General features: G+C 49.1%; 1 protein-coding gene across 2 annotated transcripts in view; it reads left to right on the top strand.

The window, feature by feature from the left end:
• Window positions 1–20,433: 20,433 nt before the first annotated feature.
• PTPN12 (protein tyrosine phosphatase non-receptor type 12) overlaps window positions 20,434–23,876 on the top strand; it is an 84,788-nt gene continuing 81,345 nt past the window's right edge. The window contains exon 1 of one of the 2 annotated variants that reach the window (XM_040343474.1): window positions 20,434–20,877. In XM_040343474.1, coding sequence (XP_040199408.1) covers window positions 20,779–20,877 — 99 coding nt within the window. In that variant the 5' untranslated portion in view covers window positions 20,434–20,778. The remainder of the gene's footprint in view (window positions 20,878–23,876) is intronic. The other variant, XM_040343475.1, reaches the window with a different exon arrangement.

Here is a 23,876-nt window from a genome sequence, read left to right as displayed (position 1 = left end):
GAGAGAGCCACGCTGCTAACCAGAGAGAGCCACGCTGCTAACCAGAACCACCAGAGAGAGCCACGCTGCTAACCAGAACCACCAGAGAGAGCCACGCTGAGCCACTACCAGGGTACAGACATGCTACACTACTGCGGAAGTTTCGCTGGGTCTGGTAAGAGGGCCTGTAGGCAATTATCCTTTACTGATCCTAGGGACTGAGCCATTAGGAACTGCCTAAGCTGCTATCCTCTAGACCTAATACAGCCTCTGCAGGCTAGAGGATAGCAGGTTAAGCAATTGTTGACTGCCACAATGAGCTCCAATGCTGTGCTGCTGGCCCGAAAATATTGTGTGTGTGTGGGGGGGGCACAGTTTGCCATGTTCGCCCTGGGCACCAAATTACCTTGTCCCGGCACTGGAAGAGGGAGTCGTGTAAGGGGAGGGGGAGGTAGGAGATTGTGTTTGGGAGGAGAGGGAGGCGTTTAACGGGAGAGGAAGGTGTGCAGTAAATTGTGTTTTTTGCCATTTTTTTTTTACATCACAAGATGTTTGCACAGCCATTTTTAAGATGAAAATTATTAGGTAAAAAAACATTTATTAAATGAATGAAAAAATGTTGTTCTGATTATATAGATACCTATCATGCCATGCGTTAAAATTGCGCTTGCCTTCGGTGCTAGATTTTCTAGGATTTCCAGGTATGACCACTAGGGGGCAGAGAGGAAAGACTATTAGCGTCCACATAGCAATCAATTCCCAGGTGTGACCACTAAGGGCAAAGAGGAAAGACTACTAGTATAAGCAAATAAATAAATTCCCAGGAAAGAGAGGACAGACTAGTTAGTAGTATTCACATAGAAATCAATTCCCAGGTGTGACCACTAGGGGCAGAGAGGAAAGACTACTAGAATCCACATATATATCAATTCCCAGGTATGACCACTAGAGGCAGAGGAAAGAATTCTGGTATCTGCATAGAAATCGATTCCCAGGTATGACCACTAGGGGGCGATGAGGAAAGACTACTAATATCCACATAGATATAAATTCCCAGGTATGAGCCCTGGAGGCAAATAAGAAAAGAATGCTAGTCTATGCATAGAAATCCATTCCCGGTTATGACCACTAGGGCTTGGTACGGGAAGCTTACTAGCATCCACATAGAAATCGATTCCCAGGTGTGACCACTAGAGGTAGAGAGGAAAGGCTACTAGTATCCGCAAATAAATCAGTTCCCAGGTATAGCCACAAGGGGGAAGAGAGAAAAGACTATTAGTGTCCACATAGAAATCTATTTCTGGGGGCGTGGCTTGGCAGCGGATGTAGTCGGTCGCACGTCTGGTGAGCTCCGCCGAATCTCCGCTCAATTATCCTGCTAACAGCTCGGATTTACCTGCCTACGGTCCTACACACTCCCCAGTGTGCGCCAACCCTCTGCCCGCGTGTGGTGATACCCGTTCCCGACCGAAAGGATGTCTAGACGCGGGGCTCCGGCCCGTTGTGCTCCGGAACATGTGGCCCAAGATGGCGGCGAGGCCTCCAAGTCGGCCAAGGAGAAGTACAGGGAAGCGGCACAGAAGCTCTTTACCCCGAGTGGCTCGCGGGATCAGCGTGAGGTGCCCGGTGACAGCTCGGGGGATCGCAGTGGCTCTCAGTCGGATGCGGATGATACGGTGCCGCTGGAGGACCCGTCGGCTCCGGTGCTGCCGTGGGACGCAGTGAGTAATACCCCCGGGTCCCACACACAACGGGTGGCTGCTTCTCTTGGCGTGGCTGGTCCTGAGCCGACGCTAAGGAACATACTCTCCGCAGTCACATCATGTAACCTGTCTGTCACAGCCTTGGCAGCAGAAATTAAGGGAATGAAAGCTGAAATGTCCTACGTGCACCAGGATGTGCAGAAATTGAGGGATCGTACTGCTGATGTTGAAGGCCGCATAAGCACATTGGAGGATGAATGGGACCCCATGCAAAGAGAGTCGCGCGCCCAGCAGTTGCTGGTTGCCAGGCATGCTGTAAGGTTTGATGATTTGGAAAATAGGCTTCGCCGCAATAATGTTAGAGCCATTGGAATCCCAGAGAAAATAGAAGGGAAGAACCCAGTTCAGTTCATCGAGAAGTGGCTGTTGGAAAAATTTGGGGCTGATTCCTTTTCATCTATGTTTGTTGTGGAGAGGGCGCACAGGGTCCCATCCAGGCCCCTACCCCCAGGTAACCCCCCTAGAGCCTTTCTGCTTAAATTGCTAAATTTCAAGGATAGGGATGTCATCCTGTCCAAAGCTTGCTCCTTGGGGGACGCCCTAGTAATGGATAACTCTAGAACAGGGGTGGGCAATTATTTTTTCGATGGGGCCACATGAGAAACTAAAAATATTTTGGAGGGCCGGGCCAAAAGGCTAAACTCAATACTGCATAAAATCAATTGTATTTCTTTATAAAAAGCAGTAAATATCATTGTTGGAAAACTGGTACGAGTACTTGCTGGGGACATGGCACAGGAGGGGGACAGAGGCTGGGGACATGGCACAGGAGGGGGACAGAGGCTGGGGACATGACACAGGAGGGGGACAGAGGCTGGGGACATGACACAGGAGGGGGACAGAGGCTGGGGACATGGCACAGGAGGGGGACAGAGGCTGGGGACATGACACAGGAGGGGGACAGAGGCTGGGGACATGGCACAGGAGGGGGACAGAGGCTGGGGACATGGCACAGGAGGGGGACAGAGGCTGGGGACATGGCACAGGAGGGGGACAGAGGCTGGGGACATGGCACAGGAGGGGGACAGAGGCTGGGGACATGGCACAGGAGGGGGACAGAGGCTGGGGACATGGCACAGGAGGGGGACGGAGGCTGGGGACATGGCACAGGAGGGGGACAGAGGCTGGGGACATGACACAGGAGGGGGACAGAGGCTGGGGACATGACACAGGAGGGGGACAGAGGCTGGGGACATGGCACAGGAGGGGGACAGAGGCTGGGGACATGGCACAGGAGGGGGACAGAGGCTGGAGACATGGCACAGGAGGGGGACAGAGGCTGGGGACATGGCACAGGAGGGGGACAGAGGCTGGGGACATGGCACAGGAGGGGGACAGAGGCTGGGGACATGACACAGGAGGGGGACAGAGGCTGGGGACATGGCACAGGAGGGGGACAGAGGCTGGGGACATGGCACAGGAGGGGGACAGAGGCTGGGGACGTGGCACAGGAGGGGGACAGAGGCTGGGGACATGGCACAGGAGGGGGACAGAGGCTGGGGACATGACACAAGAGGGGGACAGAGGCTGGGGACATGACACAGGAGGGGGACAGAGGCTGGGGACATGGCACAGGAGGGGGACAGAGGCTGGGGACATGACACAGGAGGGGGACAGAGGCTGGGGACATGACACAGGAGGGGGACAGAGGCTGGGGACATGACACAGGAGGGGGACAGAGGCTGGGGACATGACACAAGAGGGGGACAGAGGCTGGGGACATGACACAAGAGGGTGACAGAGGCTGGGGACATACGCTGGGGACATGGCACAGGAGGGGGACAGACGCTGGGGACATGACACAGGAGGGGGACAGACGCTGGGGACATGACACAGGAGGGGGACAGACGCTGGGGACATGACACAGGAGGGGGACAGAGGCTGGGGACATGACACAGGAGGGGGACAGAGGCTGGGGACATGACACAGGAGGGGGACAGACGCTGGGGACATGACACAGGAGGTGGACAGAGGCTGGGGACAGGCAGCCACTGTTTAATCAATAGCCACAATTGATTAAACAGTGGCTGCATGTGATGGCACAGTGGCTGCGTGTGATGGCACAGTAGTTGCATTTGATGGGCACAGTGGCGACAATTGATGGCACAGTGGCTGCGTGTGATGGGCACAGTGACTGCGTGTGTTGGCACAGTGGCTGCGTGTGTTGGCACAGTGGCTGCGTGTGTTGGCACAGTGGCTGCGTGTGATGGGCACAGTGGCTGCGTTTGATGGGCAGAGTGGCTGCGTGTGATGGGCACAGTGGCTGCGTGTGATGGGCACAGTGGCTGCGTGTGATTGGCACAGTGGCTGCGTGTGATTGGCACAGTGGCTGCGTGTGATTGGCACAGTGGCTGCGTGTGATTGGCACAGTGGCTGCATGTGATTGGCACAGTGGCTGCATGTGATTGGCACAGTGGCTGCATGTGATTGGCACAGTGGCTGTGTTTGGGAACAGTGGCAACAATTGATTGCACAGTGGCTGTGTTTGATGGGAACAGTGGCTGCGTGTGATTGGCACAGTGGCTGCGTGTGATTGGCACAGTGGCTGCGTGTGATTGGCACAGTGGCTGCGTGTGATTGGCACAGTGGCTGTGTTTGGGAACAGTGGCTGCGTGTGATTGGCACAGTGGCGACAATTTATGGTGGCACAGTGGCTGCGTGTGTTGGCACAAGTGGCTGCATGTGTTGGCACAAGTGGCTGCGTGTGTTGGCACAAGTGGCTGCGTGTGTTGGCACAAGTGGCTGCACCCCCCCCCCCCCCTCCGTGACATACAGACTGCCCCCCCATGACATACAGACTGCCCCCCCCCTGGACATACAGACTGATCCCCCCCGTAGGTAGCCTATACAAGCCTGTGTCCCCCGCGGTCATCCTGATGCAGTGTTCCTCGGCAATAGCTCTCGGCGCGTGCAGAGTTAATCTGACTCAGCTGTGTTGTAGTGCAGCAGCTCTGCGCTCGATTTCAATGGACTGAAATCGGCACATGCTCAGTTGCTACAAGGGATGCCAATTTTCTTGGGATGCCGATCTTACTGCTACCGGCCCTGCCTACTGTTATCACCGCGGCGGGGAACATTAGACAGCGTTCGTTTGAACAGCTGTTTTCCCCGCTGCGCATAGACACTCCCCCTTGGACGGATCTGTCCAATCGCGAGCAAGGGGGAGTGTCTATGTGACTCCCCCTTGCTCGCGATTGGACAGATCCGTCCAAGGGGGAGTGTCTATGCGCGGCGGGGAAAACAGCTGTTCAAACGAACGCTGTCTAATGTTCCCCGCCGCGGTGATTAACGTGGCAGCGGCGGCGGGGGTGGGCCGGATTAAAAGGTCCGCCGGGCCGTATACGGCCCGCGGGCCGTAGTTTGCCCAGGTCTGCTCTAGAATATCCTTGTTTCCAGACTTCTCGGCAGAGGTGCAGAAGCAGCGAGCCCAGTTTAATGATGTAAAGAAGAGGCTTTGTTCGTTGGAGTTACAATATGCCATGCTATACCCAGCCCGCCAGGGGTGGTGGCCAGGGGTGAGGTTCATTTTTTTGAGAAGCCCACTCTTGCCATGCAATGGTTGAATAGGGGGGAATGATCCATGAGGAAGGCACTGGGAAGAAACAGGAGAGACACCTGAAATGTGTTTGTTGCTCTGTTCAAGCTGAACTGTTTTACCTTTTTGCAGGTCCTGAGTTGCTAAAGTTCCAAACTCCTGCGATGGCGGAAAACTGTCTCACATCACCTATGTTGTTGGTTGCAGTGTATGGCCTGTTGCCTATTGGCTCATCGAAGCCGGCTACTGAACTTAGCCCCCCCCCAGTTAAGAGTCCTTCGTGGATGCTCCAGTTTTTTGTTGTTTTTTTGTTTTGTTTTGCCCTGGACTCAGTTGAACCAGATGCCCTCAACTTGCTTAACCATTCTTTTCTACAGGTTTTGCCTGCCTAACCAAGGACTGTCTGTTGCCTGCTGATCCATACTGTGTCTCCCCAGTTGCTACATTATTATTGCTGTGTTTTATCCCCTCGATATTTTAAATGAACCCTTTCTTATTTGGATTTTAGTACACCATGGCTAAACAATGTGTTTTAACAAGCTGGAATGTACGGGGTCCTGGCGGCGAACCTAAAAAAAAACTAGCTACCTAGCGGCAACAGTGACACTAATACAGCGATCAGAAAACCGACCGCTTAGTAACACTGGCAATACGGGGTGAAAGGGTTAACTAGGGCGGTGATCAAGGGGTAAACCTTTATTGGGGGGGGGGTAGGGGGCTACCCTGGACCTAAAGGGGCCTAAAGCTAACTGCCCTAACACTTTTTTCTGTCACAAATGACACTAAATGCAGTGATAAGAAAATAAATGATCACTACAATCAGTGACACTGTGACAGGGGGACAAGTAGTGTCCCGCTGCCACCAAGAAGAAGACAAAGACAGGCCTGTTGTGCCCATCCTGCAGAATTCGCCTATCCTGATTAGGTCCCCACCACTTCTGCAGAACCCGTACCTCCCCCATTCACTGGCCAACCCTGTATTCAGGTGGATACAGTTGATTTTACGTCACTTGATTTTTATTCGCTGTATTTCACGGAAGATCTCTATGGATCTATTGTGGACCAGAGTAATTTATATGCTGGTACCTACATCGCCGCTAATCCCCAGTCCCTCCTTGCCAAAGAATGGAAACCACTTACGCTTTCCGAATTTAAGACCTTTCTGGGCCTTACCCTCAACATGGGCATACACCAATTTCCGAAGTTGCGGATGTATTGGTCCACACATCCAAATCACAATATGCCCATATTCTCTGCTCACATGGCCAGGAATCGATACAAGGCGATCCTGCGGTTCTTGCATTTCAGTGACAATGCACTTTGTCGTCCACGTGGAGACCCTGAATTTGACCGGCTCTACAAAATTCGGCCCCTCATAAACCATTTCAACTAACGTTATGCAGCCTTGTTTAATCCCCAGCAAGTTGTATGCGTTGATGAGTCCCTGACATTTTCTGGCCGCTTGTCTTTCAAGCAGTACCTTTCGAGCAAGCGTGCCAGATATGGGGTCAAGCTCTATAAGCTTTGTGACAGGGCAACAGGCTACACATGGAGCTTTAGGGTTTATGAGGGCAAAGATAGTCAGGTAGAGCCGGAAGGATGCCCAGATTACATGGGGAGCGCTGGCAAGATCGTGTGGGACTTGGTGTCACCCTTATTCGGAAAGGGGTACCACTTGTATGTGGACAATTATTACATGCCACTTTTTAGTCACTTGTTTGATCATCAGATTGGAGCATGTGGCACCGTGCGACCTAATCGCCGGGGCTTTCCCCAGCGGCTTGTAGATTCCCGTCTTAGGCTGGGGGAGAGAGCCTGCTGCAGGTGTAATAATTTGCTCGCTGTGAAGTGGCGGGACAATAAGAATGTTTTCATTCTTACCACCCTTCACGCAGACACGACAGTACAAATTCGTACGGCGACTGGTGTTGTGGAGAAACCCCTCTGTGTCCACGAATATAACCAAAATATGGTAGGGGTGGACCTCAACGACCAGTTGATGACGCTGTATCATATTGCCCGTAAGGCGAGACGCTGGTACAAAAAAGTGTCTCTATATTTATTTCAGATGACTCTACTGAATGCTTTTGTCTTCTACAAAGCTCCAGGATGGAATGGATCCTTCCTTGAATTCCAGGAGGAGATCATCACAGAACTCTACACCTCACCATCCCCTACCAAATGCAGTAAGCCAACTGCATGAGAGGCATTTTTCGTATGCCCTCGAGAGTACCCCTACCCAACGAGCCCCCCAAAGAAACTGTCGTGTCTGTAGCAAGCACGGATTTAGGCGTGACACCCGTTATTTTTGTCCCCAATGTCCTGCCGATCCTGGTCTTTGTATTGGTGAATGTTTTGAACACTTCCACACACGAGTGAAGTATTAGCGTAGGGTAAAACATTTCACAGGCTAGGCACACTTACACAGGGTGTCCCAAGATGCCATCGCATTTTGAGAGACCCAAACCTGGAACCGAAAAGTTGAACAGTTACAGTTACAAAAAAAAGTGTTAAAAAAAAACACCAAAAAAAATATAAAATAAAAAAAACAAAAATAGTTGTCGTTTTATTGTTCTCTCCCTCTTTTTTACTGTATTCTATTCTGCAAAGTTTTATTGTTGTTATGTTTTTTCATGCTTGCTTTTCAGGTATGTAATTTACTTTACTGTTTTCAGGTACGCCATTCAGCTGTTGCGCGGACTTATTTATCTTGACAGCAACAGCGTTTGCTCCCACGATGTATAAAGCCGTGACTCCAGTGCTGTAGGAGGTGATTTCACCACCACAGTTAAAAAAAGAGCATATATGCCGAAGCATGGGGGCATTAGGGACGGAGGAGCGATTTTGCTCCTAATGCCGCGTATATATGGTCAACATTCCTACGGAGGCTTGCCCGTGGAAAAGTCTGACCGTGTGTACGCGGCATAACTTTTTTGCGGGAGGATTTCCCCATGCTTCGGCATATATATATTTTAGGCACAGGTTGCGTTAAAAAATGTTTTATTTTTTACTATGTTTTTTTTTGGTATTTGCTTTGCAGGTATGGTATGATCTTACTGTTATACTGTAATGTTACTTTGTTTTAATGTTAACCATCATTTGCTTAGCAGGTACGCCATTCAGTTGCAGCGCGGATTTATTTTGCGTGACAGCAACAGCGTTTGCTCCCACGATATATAAAGCCGCAACTTCAACGCTGTAGGAGGTGATTTCACCACCACAGTTAAAAAAAGAGCATATATGCCGAAGCATGGGGGCATTAGGGGCGGAGGAGCGATTTTGCTCCTAATGCCGCGTACATACGGTTGACATTCCTACGGAGGCTTTCCCGTGGAAAAGTCTGACCATGTGTACACGGCATAGAAAAGTCAGACCGTGTGTACGCGGCATAACTTTTTTGTGGGAGGATTTCACTCACACAAATCTTGAAGGCGGTGATTGGTTTTTGGGGTCCCGTACGCAGCTAGGCTCCCAAAAAGTCCCACACATGTGGTATCCCCATACTCAGGAGAAGCAGCAGAATGTAGTTTGGGGTGTAATTCCACATATGCCCATGGCATGTTTGAGCAATATATCATTTAGTGACAACGTTTTGTACATTTTTTTTTGGTCATTATTCAATCACTTGGGGCAAAAAAATTAAATATTCCATGGACTCAACATGCCTCTCGGCAAATAGCTTGGGGTGTCTTCTTTCCAAAATGGGGTCATTTGGGGGGGGTTGTGTGCCATCTTGGCATTTTATGGCCTTCAAAACTGTGATAGGTAGTGAGGAGTGAAATCAAAAATGTATGCCCTTAGAAATCTTGGTTTTCGGGGCCCCGTACGCGGCTAGGCTCACAAATGTGGTATCCCCGTACTCAGGAGAAGCAGCAGAATGTATTTTGGGGTGCAATTCCACATATAACCATGGCATGTGTGAGCAATATATCATTTAGTGACAACTTTGTGCAAAAAAAAATCAGTTTGTCATATTCCCGCAACTTGTGTCAAAATATAATATATTCCATAGACTCGACATGCCTCTCAGCAAATAGCTTGGGGTGTCTACTTTCCAAAATGGGGTCATTTGGGGGGGTTTTGTGCTATTTTGGCATTTTATGGCATTCGAAATAAAAAAAATAAAAAATTTGTGATAGGTAGTGAGGAGTGAAATCAAAAATTTGTGCCCTTAGAAATGCTGAAGGTGGTGCTTGGTTTTTGGGGTCCCATACGCGGCTAGGCTCCCAAAAAGTCCCAAACATGTGGTATCCCCGTACTCGGGAGAAGCAGCAGAATGTATTTTGGGGTGCAATTCCACATATAACCATGGCATGTGTGAGCAATATATCATTTAGTGACAACTTTTTGTAAACATTTTTTTTTTGTCATTATTCAATCACTTGGGACAAAAAAAAAAAAATTCAATGGACTCAACATGCCTCTCAGCAGTTTCCTTGGGGTGTCTACTTTCCAAAATGAGGTCATTTGGGGGGGTTTTGTACTACCCTGCCATTTTAGCACCTCAAGAAATGAGATAGGCAGTCATAAAATAAAAGCTGTGTAAATTCCAGAAAATGTACCCTAGTTTGTAGACGCTATAACTTTTGCGAAAACCAATAAATATACGATTATTGCGATTTTTTTTTTTTATACTTAAGACATGTGGCTCAATACAATTTGGCCTAAATGTTTGACTAAAATTTAGTTTATTCAATATTTTTTACTTTTTGTTTTAAGAAAAATCAATTTGTTTCTAAATTTACGGTCTTTTTCCATTTATATCGCAAAAAGAAAAAATCGCAGAGGCAATCAAATACCATCAAAAGAAAGCTATTTGTGGGAAGAAAAGGACGCAAATTTTGTTTCAGTACAACATTGCATGACCGCGCAATTACCAGTTAACCACTTAAGGACCGCCTCATGTACATATACGTCAGCAGAATGGCACAGGCAGGCACATGTACGTATATATACGTCCTCTGCTTGACGTGGGTCGGGGGTCCGATCGGGACCCCCCCCGTACATGCGGCGGTCCCCGTGGCTTCAGGAGCGATCCGGGACGACGGCGCGGCTATTCGTTTATAGCCGCTCCGTCGCGATCGCTCCCCGGAGCTGAAGAACGGGGAGAGCCGTGTGTAAACACGGCTTCCCCGTGCTTCACTGTCGGCGCATCGATCACGTCATTCCCTTTATAGGGAAGACACGATCGATGACGTCATTCCTACAGCCACACCCCCCTACACTAGTAAACACACACAAAGTAAACCCTAACTCTTACAGCGCCCCCTCTGGTTAACTCCCAAACTGCAACTGTCATTTTCACAATAAAGAATGCAATTTAAATGCATTTTTTGCTGTGAAAATGACAATTGTCCCAAAAATGTGTCAAAATTGTCCGAAGTGTCCGCCATAATGTCGCAGTCACGAAAAAAATCGCTGATCGCCGCCATTAGTAGTAAAAAAAAAAAAAATGCAAAAAAACTATCCCCTATTTTGTAAACACTATAAATTTTGCGCAAACCAACCGATAAACGATTATTGCGATTTTTTTTTTACCAAAAATAGGTAGAAGAATACGTATCGGCCTAAACTGAGGAAAAAAAAATGTTATATATGTTTTTAGGGGATATTTATTATAGCAAAAAGTAAAAAATATAGCATTTTTTTCAAAATTGTCGCTCTATTTTTGTTTATAGCGCAAAAAATAAAATCCGCAGAGGTGATCAAATACCACCAAAAGAAAGCTCTATTTGTGGGGAAAAAAATACGCCAATTTTGTTTGGGAGCCACGTCGCACGACCGCGCAATTGTCAAAGCGACGCAGTCCCGAACTGTAAAAACCCCTTGGGTCTTTAGGCAGCATTTTGGTCCGGGGCTTAAGTGGTTAAAGCAGCGCAGTGCCAAATTGTAAAAACACCTCTGGGCATTTAGCTGCATATTGGTCCGGAGCTTAAGTGGTTAAAATATGGGATGACGCTCTCGAAGCTGCAGATGAAGAAGAATCGTGTCTTCTGGTACTGCTGGACGTAAGTGCAGCTTTTGATACAGTAGACCACAAATTGCTGCTGACCCGCCTAGCTGAAGTGGCAGACTCGTATCTTCCCTGGTTCTCCTCCTTTTTGGAAAACCGATCACAGATAGTGAAACTATGTCCTTTCACTTCTGAAAAATGCATGTCATGCGGAGTCCCTCAGGGGTCACCTTTGTCGCCCGTACTATTCAATATTTATCTCCGCCCCCTTCTCGAAATCATCAGTAACCAGAATTTACTCTACCATTTCTACGCAGATGACACCCAACTTTATTTCCGTATCAGCAACAAAAAGGATCAGTATCTCGAACTAGAGAAATGCCTTACTCTGATAGAGAATTGGATGACGGTGTCAGGGCACTGCCCTTTACGGTCACATTTCCCCAGTTGGCTCTGGGTGGAATTGAACCTGGGACCTGTCCATTGTGAGTCCAGCTCTTTGCCTCTGAGCCACTGCTCAAGTATTACTTTGCTTGCTGTCCCTTGGAGCCTGGTTCTGAACCCATGTTACTTTGGACCAATCAGTGGCCAGTGCGGCCTATTTAAGCCAGCCCCTTCCCCTTTGCTAATTGCTGGTTCGTTGTCAGCTTTACCCTGTGAGAGAACCTTGGAAACCTGTATACCCAGACCTGCTTGACCCGGATTGGACCTTGACGATTCTCTGCCATCTCCTACACTTGACCCCTGCCTGCTTATTGGATTTGCTGTTGTCTCCTGCCCCTTGACCTTGGCTTGCTCTCACGGACTTCCTCTGATCTCTCCAACTCCTGACCCACGGCCTGTGACCCGGATTTGCCTTTGTTTCCTGTTGGTCCCTTCTGGACTTACCTGCCTGTTCCTGCCTGATCAACGACTGTCTCCAGTCCTCTGCACCTGCCCTGTTTTCGTCAGCTGCACCAAGTCTGCCTACCAGTTCCCGGCACAGGTGCCTCCTTGTGCCGTCCCTCCTCTGTTCTAACTCCAGGGAGTGGTCTGCACAGGGTCGCAAAGGTGAGCCGCCCTCAGCATCTCGGCCTCGGTGAGTACTTACCTTAATGGTCCTGACAGACGGAGAGTTACCTTAAACTCAATGGATCAAAAACAGAACTTCTCCTGTTTCACGCCAACCGAAAAAGACTCGCCACGACAACATGGACACCCCCGCCCATTTTGGGACAAACCATTACCCATAGCACCAAAATCAAATGTCTTGGAGTCACTTTTGACTCTGACATGACTATGGATGCACAAATAAGTTCAGTAGTCAGCGGATCCCACCATCTGCTGCGTCTACTACGTAGACTCATTCCCTTTATCCCAAAAGAAGACATAGCAGTCGTGGTGGGAACGATAATCAACTCCAGACTCGACTATGCAAACGCCCTTTACCTCGGACTCCCAAAATACCAAATCGCTTGTCTACAAGTCGTCCAGAACACGGCGGCGCAACTTGTAACAGGAAAAAAAAACATGGGAATCAATCTCTCCCTCCCTTAAGTCCCTTCACTGGCTGGTCGTAAAAGATCGAATGACGTTCAAGGCACTCTGCCTGACGCATAAATGTGTACAAAATAGTGCACCCCAATATCTATGCGAAAAATTTAAATGTCACAACCCCAATCGCGTCCTCCGATCTACCAACCCAAATCTACTCCAAATACCTATGGCCTGATACAAGTCCAAAGGAGAACGAAGATTCGCAGTCCAAGGACCATGACTATGGAACTCTTTACCAACCAGCATCCGATCGGAAGGGAATCATCTGGCCTTCAGAAACTCAAAACCCATCTATTCTGAAGGCAAAAAAATAGTAGGAAATGGATACCAAGCACCTTGAGGCGATTCAGTTCGCATGTGTAGCGCTATACAAGTTTCTCACTCACTCACAGTGTAAAGGAGAGCGGACCGCAGCGCTGTGCAGCTTTTTTGTCAGGGTGATGAGTCCCCTGGGATACCCCTTTTGGTCAGTACAGCAAGGAGGGTGAGTCTCTCTCTTTTTTGTGCACTTGTACCTTGATATTAGTTCCTGAGGGATGTCAGGTGAGCGGGTCAGCATGGTGTCAGAAGCTGGCGCTTCTTCCCCAGACATTCCAGTGGTGACAACTAGTGCCCCTGCGGTCCCTGTGGACACTTGGTCGGGAGTCCTGGAATCACTTTTTGCCACGGTGGAAGCGATGTGTGGGCGAAAGGGGGATAAAAAACGCCCCCTTCCCCCACCAACTCCTGGTAGCTCTGACTCTGACTTGGGCCCGGCTGCAGCCCAGGGCCTTGGTTTTGAGGTATCAGAGGATGCGGACCAGGACCTTTCAGGCAGCGCAAGACAAGGCACTTGTTGGAGCTCTTATCACCGCAGTGCGCGACACTCTTAAGGTAGAGGATACTGCAGGAACATTGCTGAGGCATTGGTCCCTTTTGGGTCCCACAAGCAGGCCCGCACTGCTAAAGTGTTTCCTTATGTGACCTTTTTTGATAAGTTCATAGACAAGGCATGGGAACGATTGCAGAGGACCTTTGCTGTCCCTAAGCGTATGGCGGGCCATTACCCCTTTGAGGAGAGCCTTTTAAAAAAGTGGGAATCTCCCCCGGTTGTGGACCCCCCGGTATCCAGGTTGAACAAGGCAATCATGATTCCGGTTGAGGGAACCCCTGCATTTAAGGACCCTGCTGACAGGAGGTCCAAAGTGGTAGGTCGGTCCATTTTCTCTATGCCAGGTTCAGCTTTACGGCCTATTTTGGCTACGGCACTGGTGTCACAGACACTTGCTGAATGGGCAAGACTATTGCACCAGGAGTTGAAAGAACATCATGCTCCTCCAGGCTGCGTGGAACTGGCTGACCAGTTAGTGCATGGCCTCAAGTATGTCTGCGATGCAGCTCCCTTGATCTCCAGAGCCTCAGTATCTGCTGTGGTTCTGCGACACCTGATTTGGCTTAAGGTCTGGTCTGCAGACCAGACTTCCAAGAAGGCTCTGGCAGATTTGCCTTTCCGGGGTGGGAGGCTATTTGGTGCCTCACTGGACGACATCCTAAAGGATGCCACGGGGGTAAGAGTACGTTCCTCCCCCAGACCTGAAAAGGAAAAGAGCCACACTGCAGGCCAGGACCCTCTTTTTCCATGCAAAAGCGGTATTTTCGTCAGTCAGGTCCCACAGTTAAGCATCCCCAGACCGACAGGGCCTGCTGTGGGATAAAAACATCCCTGGGTTCGCAAGCAAAACAAGCCTGCCAACAAATCTGCGACTGCATGAAGGTTTGCCCCGCCCAACTCTTGGGTGGGGGGGGCGTCTGCACCAGTTTGCGGCTTGGTGGACCTCCCTGATTTCCGACCAGTGGGTCTGCAAAGTGGTTTCATCAGGGTACAAGACAGAATTTCTTTCTCGTCCACCAAACAGATTCTTTCCCTCAAACCTTCCTCTCCTTCCGGCTCGTCGGGACGCAGTGTTTGGGGCAGTGCAGGACTTGTTGAGCTGCGGGGTAATCATACCTGTGCCACTGCGGGAAAGGTTTCAGGGTTTTTACTCAAATCTGTTTGTGGTCCCGAAGAAGGTTAGAGTCCGCCCAATCCTGGACCTCAAGGCTCTCAATGCCTTTGTAAGGGTTCGGAAGTTCAGGATAGAATCAGTTCGTTCTGTGGTCGCTGCACTCCATCTGGGGGATTTTCTGGTGTCCTTGGACATCAAGGGCGCATACTTGCATGACCCCATATATGTTGGGCATCAGAGGTTCCTGTGCTTTGCGGTTGGGGAAGACCACTATCATTTTGTGGCTTTTCCTTTTTGGCCTGGCATCCGCTCCAAGGGTTTTTACCAAGGTGCTTGCCCCGATTTTGGCCTTGCTGAGACAGCGAGGTATCAATATCGTGGGCTACTTGGACGATCTGCTTCTGAGAGCTGCTTCAAGTTTAGAATTAGAGGAGGATGTGGCGATTGCCAGTCAGTCCCTCCAAGAGTTTGGCTGAGTGCTGAACTTCCAGAAGTCGTTGTTGGTACCGACTCAGCGCTTGGAGTATCTGGGTCTGATTCTAGACTCCTCAGAGGCGAGAGTTTTTCTACCTTTGGAAAAATTGCAGACTCTTCAGACGGCGGTGAAGTTTGAATGCGAGTCCTGGGTCTCATGGTAGCCTCCTTCGAGGCAGTACCGTTTTCTCAATTCCACACTCGAGTCTTGCAGAAGGAGATTCTGTTCAAATGGGACAAGTCTGAGTTGTCCCTGGATTGTCAAATCCGGGTGAGCCCACTAGTCAGGACTTCCCTGGTCTGCTAGCTGAGATCTCCGGCTCTTCATGCCGAGAAGTCGTTCCTTCCCATTCACTGGACGGTGATCACGACGGACGCCAGCCTGACCGGTTTGGGGGGGGGGGGAGTCTGGGGTGTTCAGTCGACACAGGGTCGCTGGACACAGGAAGAATCTCACCTGCTGATCTATATTCTGGAACTCTGAGTGATCAGGCTGTGCCTCTCCACATGGTCGCGGAGCCTACAGGGGCGTCCAGTCAGGATCCAGTCGGACAATGCCACGGCGGTGGCGCATGTCAACCATCAGGGAGGAACAAGAAGCTTGGCTGCATCGTCGGAGGTTGCTCACATCCTGAGGTGGGCAGAACGGAGCGTGTCGGCTCTATTGGCGGTATACATTCCGGGCGTAGAAAACTGGCAAGCGGACTACCTAAGTCGCCAGACGTTGGACCAAGGAGAATGGTCACTACATCCAGATGTGTTCCGCCTCCTTTGCCTAAGATGGGGCGAGCCAGACGTGGATCCTCTGGCTTCTCAACTCAATCGAATGGTGTCGAGGTTCGTGGCCAGATCAAAAGATCCTTGGGCGGATGCGACAGACGCGTTGGTGGCCCCATGGGGACAGTATCGGCTGATATATGCATTTCCCCCACTGAAACTGCTTCCTCGTCTGCTCCACAGAGCGGAATCCGAGGGGATCCTAATTGCCCCAGATTGGCCTTGGCATCCTTAGTACGCTGACCTAGTACGCTTGGTGGCGGATGCTCCTTGGCGACTGCCAATGCGGGAGGACCTTCTCTCGCAAGGTCCCATTCTTCACCCTGCTTTACAGTCGCTGGCTTTAACGGTATGGCTGTTGAAAGCCAGGTGCTGAAAGACCGGGGTCTAGCGGATTCGATTATTTCCACCATGCTGAGGGCAGGAAAGCCATCTTCTCCGAAGATTTACCATCGCACGTGGAAGGCCTACATCTCTTTGTGTGAAGAGATGGGGTGGCATCCACGTACATATTCTGTTTCTAGGATCCTGCTGTTTCTAGAGCGGAGAGTGGATCAGAAGCTTGCCTTAGGCATCCCACTAACTGATGAGTACGTTTGTTCAAGGGGTTTGACATGTGGCTCCTCCAGTTCGACTACCACTACCTCCGTGGTATTTGAACCTGGTGCTCTCGGTGCTTCAGAAACCTCCCTTTGAGAACATCAGAGAAATTCCTCTTTTGACGCTCTCAGAAAGTTGCCTTTCTAGTGGCCATTACGTCTGTCAGACGGGTCTCTGAGTTGGCGGCCTTGTCTTGTAAGTCCCGTTCTTGGTCCTCCATAGAGATAAAGAGGTGCTACGCCCACAGCCTTCCTTTCTTCCAAAGGTAGTTTCGGCCTGTCATCTGAATGACGAAATTGTACTTCCATCCTTGTGTCCTCGGCCATCACATCCCAAGGAGGCTGCGTTACACCCGTAGAGCGCGTACCACGTCTAAAGGAATGTATCTGTCTGCTACGGCTCTGTTTCCGAGGTCAGACTCACTGTTTGTTTGTATCGGTGTCTGGTCCAAAGAAAGGCCTGGCGGTCTCGTCAGTCACCATTTCTCAGTGGATCAGACAGATCGTGATTTAGGCCTACATCCTGAAGGGGCGGGCCCCTCATTTTCCTGTCACTGCGCATTCGACCATGGCAATTGGTGCTTCCTGGGCTTTCCGGCATCAAGCATCTGTCTCACAGGTGTCCAAGGCGGCGACCTGGTCGTCCGTTCACACTTTCACCAAGTTTTACAAGGTTAATGTTAGTGCATCTTCGGATGCCTGCTTTGGCTGCAAAGTTTTGCAGGCGGCAGTTTAAGGTTGCATCTCCTCCGTTGAGGAGCTCTAGTGTGTTGGTATGAAGTTTGGTTTTTGATTGCTGTTCCCACCCCTCATTTCTGACACTGCTTGGGGACGTCCCTACAGTCAAGAGTATAAGGAAGCTGTGTCCGTCCATGGACGAAAGAGAAAATAGGATTTTTGTACTCACCGTAAAATATTTTCTCTGAAGTGCATGGACGGACACAGCACCCACTCCTCTTTTTTTGACGAACTGAGCTGCTCAGGGCAGTGTGAGGGGTTATGACCAGAGGGACCGCCTCCTGGGCAGGGCTGTTTTCGTTTTGCTAAAGTTTACATGTTTTACCATTAACATGTCTGCCTAGTCCTCTCCTAATAGATGGAACATAAACCTACAGTCAAGAGTATAAGGAAGCTGTGTCCGTCCATGAGCTTCAGAGAAAAAGATTTTACAGTGAGTAAAAAATTCCTATTTTTAAAGGTTAATATGCATGTTATTGTCCTAAACAAGGTTTGGGGACCCGGGTCCTGCCCCAGGGGACATGTATCAATGCAAAAAAAGTTTTAAAAACTGCAGTTTTTTTGTGAGCAGTGAATTTAATGATGCTCAAAGTGAAAAAATAAAAGTGAAATATTCCTTTAAATATCGTACCTGGGGGTACATAAGAGCTATCACTGGCTCCCGCCGCATCATTCTACTTTTGGTGACTGCACTATACTGGTGTGAATTAAATAATTGGCATCAAAGTTAAACACTATCCATGTGTTCTTGATGCAGAGTAAAAATTCACTGGACTGCATCTGGTGTGAGCAAGTCTACTTTCTCATCCATAGGATCCCTGAAGGCAACCAAGTTATAAAAATGAAAAGACAATTACTGCACCAGACACTAGAAGGCAGCATCCACCCCTGGAAGTGCAGTGCATAAACATACATCAGCCATCTTATATGGATAAAGCTTAGAGAACCTGTTACTGTAAATTGGTCTTCTGACGAGGTCTCTGTCATTCTTCAGCAACGAGCAAATTACGCTCTATACTTATGGGAAAAATCAATCAATGTGCGTTTTATCCCCTATCATTATGAGAAAAGGCTATCCTTTATCAACGAGTGCTTTACGCTCTATTACTGTGGGAAAAGACCATCCTTCATCAACGAGCGCTTTACGCTCTATCATTATGGGAAAAGACCATCCTTCATCAACGAGCGCTTTACGTTCTACCATTATGGGAAAAGACCATCATCCACCAATAAGCGCTTTACGCTCTATCATTATGGGAAAAGACCATCCTCCATCAATGAGCGCTTTACACTCTATCATTATAAGTGTTGCTTGTGGTGTGGATATTTGCAGCATACTTTCTGCTATAGCCGCCTTAATAGGTCTTAGAATTTTGCACAAACCCCATCCTTGTGAGGCAACCTGTGCAATTTAATTTCTCTGCCACTGCAAACTGCATGCAGGACCAAAATGCATCATGAGCTTGGCGAATCATAAGTATACTCTGCTCCCAACCCGCCCCAAAGATGCTGCTGGCAGGACTATTCCAAATGTCCCACAAGCACACCGCCCGAGTCATTGCAGAGAATGCGAGGCAGTTTTCAGGCGCTTTACAGGCACTATTTCTAGCACTAAAACACCTGAAAACTGCCTCAGTGTTAAGGGGTCTACTAGTATCTGCACAGAAATTAATTCCCAGGTATGACCACAAGGGGTCAGAGAGGAAAGACTACTAGAGTCCACATAGAAATCTATTTCTAGCTATGACCACTAGGGGCGACGAGGAAAGACTAATAGTATTTGCACAGAAATCAATTTTCCAGGTGTGATCACTAGGGGCCAGAGAGGAAAGACTACTAGTGGCCACACAGAAATCAATTCCCAGCTATGACTACAAGGGTTCAGAGAGGAAAGACTACTAGCGTCCACATAGAAATCTATTTCTAGCTATGACCACTAGGGGCAGAGAGGAAAGACTAAGTAGTATTTGCACAGAAATCAATTCCCAGGTGTGACCACTAGGGGCCAGAGAGGAAAGAATACTAGTATCCGCAAAATAAAACTTTTCCAGGTGTAACCACTAGGGACAGAGAGGAAAGAATGCTACTATCCACATACAAATCCATTCCCAACTATGACCATTAGGGGCAGGGAGGAAAGACTACCAGTTCTGCATATAAATCAATTCCCATGTATGACCACTAGTGGGCAGAGATGAAAGACTATTGGCATCCACATATGAATCCATTCCAGCTATGACTACTAAGGGCAGAGAGGAAATACTACCACTATTCGCTTATAAATAAATTCCCAGCTATGACCACTAAGGGCAGAGAGGAAAGAATGCTATTATTTTCATAGAAATCAATTCCCATGTATGACCACTAGGGGGCAGATAGGCAAGACTACTAGTGTAAGCATAGAAATCAATTCCCAGGTAAAACCACTAGGGGCAGAGAGGAAAGAATGTTATTATTCTCACATAAATCAATTTCCAAGCATGAGCACTAGGGGGCGCGGAGGAAATGTGTTGGTATTAGCAGAAAGCAACTCGGCCAGTTTCTAATCTTATACCAGACATGACCACCAGAGGCAGGAGACTACTAGAATACACAGAAATCAATTCCCAGGTATGACCACCAGGGGGACGTACATGGACGACTACTAGTATTCGCATAGAAATCAATTCTCAGGTGTGAACACTAGGGGGTGTAGTAGAATGCTGCTGGCACGACAAGGAAGCAACATTTTCCTGTTTCGCTCGTTCAGTTCCTAGTCTTATCCCAGGCTCTACCACTAGGGACAGTAGAGGCTTGCCTTGACTGGGAATTGTTGGCTCCCCAGGGGAGCTGGACGTTTCCCAGGCAATGCATAGTCTCCGGTGAAGCCGTAGCTCTTTTTCCCCCTCTTTACAGCTTGTCATAAGTCAATGAGCGAAGCCATTCCAGCCCAAAGCAGTAGAGATGCGTTCCACGCCTCTTTGTCCTCAAGTCTTCAATCCTGCAGTTCTCATTGGTCCCCGCTGGCTAAAATCCCGCCCCTCTTTCTCACCTCCCCTCCGCCCTAAGATGGCCGATCGATCAGCCGCCCATTGAGTTTGTGATGGGCAGAAGGGCTTGGCTGGCACGCCCCCTTTTTCTGCATGCTCACCGAGCCAATTGAGCTTCAGAAGGAGAGCAGTGGCAGCCAATGCGCGTCTGTCTGAGGAGGGGTCCCGGCGTTGCGTGTTTCGGTGAATCCTCAGAGTGTGTCGGTGTTGGGCTGGGAGGTTCGCGGCTCACTAGAAAGGGGCGAGAGCGGAGCGCATCCCCTCCTCCTCCAATGAAAAGACGGGGCTTGTTCCGCATGGCGAGGGGCTAGCGGGGAAGCTGCCCTCTCCGAGCCTGACCGGGGTGCCCGGCTCTGTCCATCACTGCGAGGTGTCAGCGGGAAGACGAGTGTCCGGGAACAGGGCTCAGCATGGACCAAGTGGAGATTCTGAGGACTTTCATTCAGAGAGTACAGGCCATGGACACCCGGGACCACAACGGGGAGGACAACTTCGCCTGTGACTTCATGGTGAGGGGGGTCAGGTCATGTGGGGATGGGGGAGCACGGGCCGGTCACGTGATCCTCCCTGGGGTTATAGGGCCTGGAGTTGGAATGAGTGAGTGGTGACACTCCCAATCATGCATGTCATTTTCTCCCCCATCACATATCTGTGGTGTACCCCCCCCCCCGTATGATTCCCATTACATATCTGTGGTGTACCCCCAATCATGTATGATCCTTATTACATATCTGTGGTGTACCCCCCAATAATGTATGATTCCCCCCATTTCATATCTGTGGTGTACCCCCCAATGTATGATTTCCCCATCATTTCATATCTGTGGTGTACTCCCCAATCATGTATGACCCCCCCCCCCCCATTACATATCTGTGGTGTACCCCCCAATCATGTATGACCCCCCCCCATTACATATCTGTGGTGTACCCCCCAATCATGCATGTCATTTTCTCCCCATTACATATCTATGGTGTACCCCCCAATCATGTATGACCCCCCCCCCCATTACATATCTGTGGTGTACCCCCCAATCATGCATGTCATTTTCTCCCCCATTACATATCTGTGGTTTACCCCCAATCATGTATGATCCCCCCCCTACATATCTGTGGTGTACCCCCCAAACATGTATGTGACCCCCCATCACATATCTGTAGAGTACTGCCCCAATTATGTAATTCCCCCATTTATTTATTTAACCCCCCCCCCCAATCATATTATACACCCCAATTATGTCATACCCCCCATTATAGATCTGTTATACCCATCCAATCGTGTATGTGCCCCCCCCCCCAATGATGTATCTGTGTCCTACCCCCCCCCCCCCCCACTCATGTATGTTATACTCCCAGTGCATGTATATATGTATCTGACCCCCCCAGTCATGTATTAGTGTGCTCATGTATGTGCGTTTTACAAACCCTTCTTATCATACATGTATGTGACCCCCCCATGTATGTGTGTGTTATACACCCCCCCCCTCTTCCAACCATGTGTCTGTGCCCCTCCTAAACCATGTATGTTCCAACCCCCTTATCTATGTGACCACACTAGTCATGTAAGTATGTGCTTGTCACCCCCCCCCCCCCCATCATGTATGTGTGCCTTGTGCCCCTATCCTTGGCCTGTACATATTTAGGCGATCACTGTGTGTGCCCCTTTCTCACCATGTGTCTGTATGTGCCCCCCCAAGTCATGTGTGTACATGACCCCACTAATCATGTAACTATGTGCTTGTCATCTCTCTCCACCACCGAAATATCATGCATGTGATTCCATCCCCCCCCCCCACTCAAGTATGTATGTGTACCCCCCCCCCCCAATCATGTATGTATGCCTTGTGCCCCCCATCATTGGCCTGTACTTATTCGGGGGGGGGGGGGGCTCTGTCACTGATCGGTTCCACATACGGCCCCCTCCTCTCCTTCCTCTTGCCCCCCCCCCCTCCTTCCTTCCTGATCACTTCATGGATTTCTGCCTGCAGCTTTATGGGGAGGGTGGATTTCATCAGAGCTTCCTGCATTTTTTTCTCCAACCTGAGTCTTACTTCACTCTTATTGCTGCCATTGGTAGAGGAGCAGGAAGTGCCCTATTGATTAACCCATTTGTGGGCTGGCTGGCTGCAGCACTCTATTTGCCTGCTGGCTTGTAAATAGCTCTGGCGTCCCGAGGGTTAAGTGACCCACCCTAAGCTCGTGGATTGCAGGATAAGAATTCACACAGCCAGATGATGGCAGCGGGCTGATTCCCAGGGCAGGGAACATGCTGTCACGTCCTTGGCACACACATTTCCAGCGATGCACATTTCACGTCTGTCATCCTAGTCTGTCAGAGCATATGGATCTGCGCTGCCTTTTTGTTATACAATACTTTATTTTATTATAAATAACGCACTGAGAGTTGTGTGCTCCTCCACTCTTCATACTTGATGTGTCATTGAACTTGTCAGTGGGTCTGCTGTGCACATGGGCATGCTTTCTTCTGTCTGCTCTTTTCATGTCATGTAGCCTGCCCCACCCCCGCCAACACAGCCAGACCTCACATTGTCAGATGGCCCTTGTGCTTGTCTTTCAGCAGGTCCTAGGATTGGCTAAAGAGCAGCACTGGGCTAACTTGCTACTACTTGGCAAGATCACTTTCTGATTTTAGATGACCCACACCCCCCCCCCCTTTTTTTTTTTTTTTTGTTTCTTCTTTTTTCCCACCTTAAAAATTGTGTGATCAGTTATGGCAGGAATGCAGCCTATGTTATGCAAATACTGGTGTTGGGAATTGAAGAGGCTTGAGGCTTTAGAGAAGAAAATGTCAGTTATTCATTGAATAATGGAGAGTTTCTATCTCCTGACTGTTCATTGCTGTAGACGCATTAGTGAATTTTATTAAAACTGTCAATAGACACTGTTCCCTTTTTTAGATTGAAAGAGTACAATTACCAGCACAACATACGCTTTGCTGTTGCACTACAAAAGCTAAATTGTCGACTCTAAAATGGAACTGAACTCTCAAAGCCGCAGTAATATTCCTATTTTAGCTGCAAAAAAGCAGAAGCCGGGCTAAACAAAGAATGTCTTGGTCCTGGGAATATCCTCTGACTCATGGCCTCTAACCAGCTCAGTGTACAGCCTCCCTCAGTAGTGGGATGGGTTATGGGACAAGAGCCGAAGGAAGTCGTATAGATCTAAATTTACCCCTATCACTTGGGTCTCATGCACACAGGCCTAGAAAAACAAGAAAAAAGCCTATGTACAATATGTATGTGGGTGTTTATGTATGTTTGAGTGTAAATGTATCCTTCTGGCTATTGGGATACATCTATGCACATGGGTGAATGCTTTTCTGCTCAAAAGCGTGCCTTTTTCTGTATTTTTTTTTTTTTTTCCCGTGTGTTTTTGCCTATAAACTCTTGTGTGCATGACCACCATAGCAGGGTGCATTTGATTTAAATCTCAATTTAAATCACTAGTAAAAAGGCTTGATTTAAATCATCATTTTTTTTTAAAGCGGGGGT

The sequence above is a fragment of the Rana temporaria genome, chromosome 3 (genome assembly GCF_905171775.1).
Source record: "Rana temporaria chromosome 3, aRanTem1.1, whole genome shotgun sequence".
Taxonomy (NCBI): Eukaryota; Metazoa; Chordata; class Amphibia; order Anura; family Ranidae; genus Rana; species Rana temporaria.
This window is presented reverse-complemented; position numbering and strand designations above follow the sequence as displayed.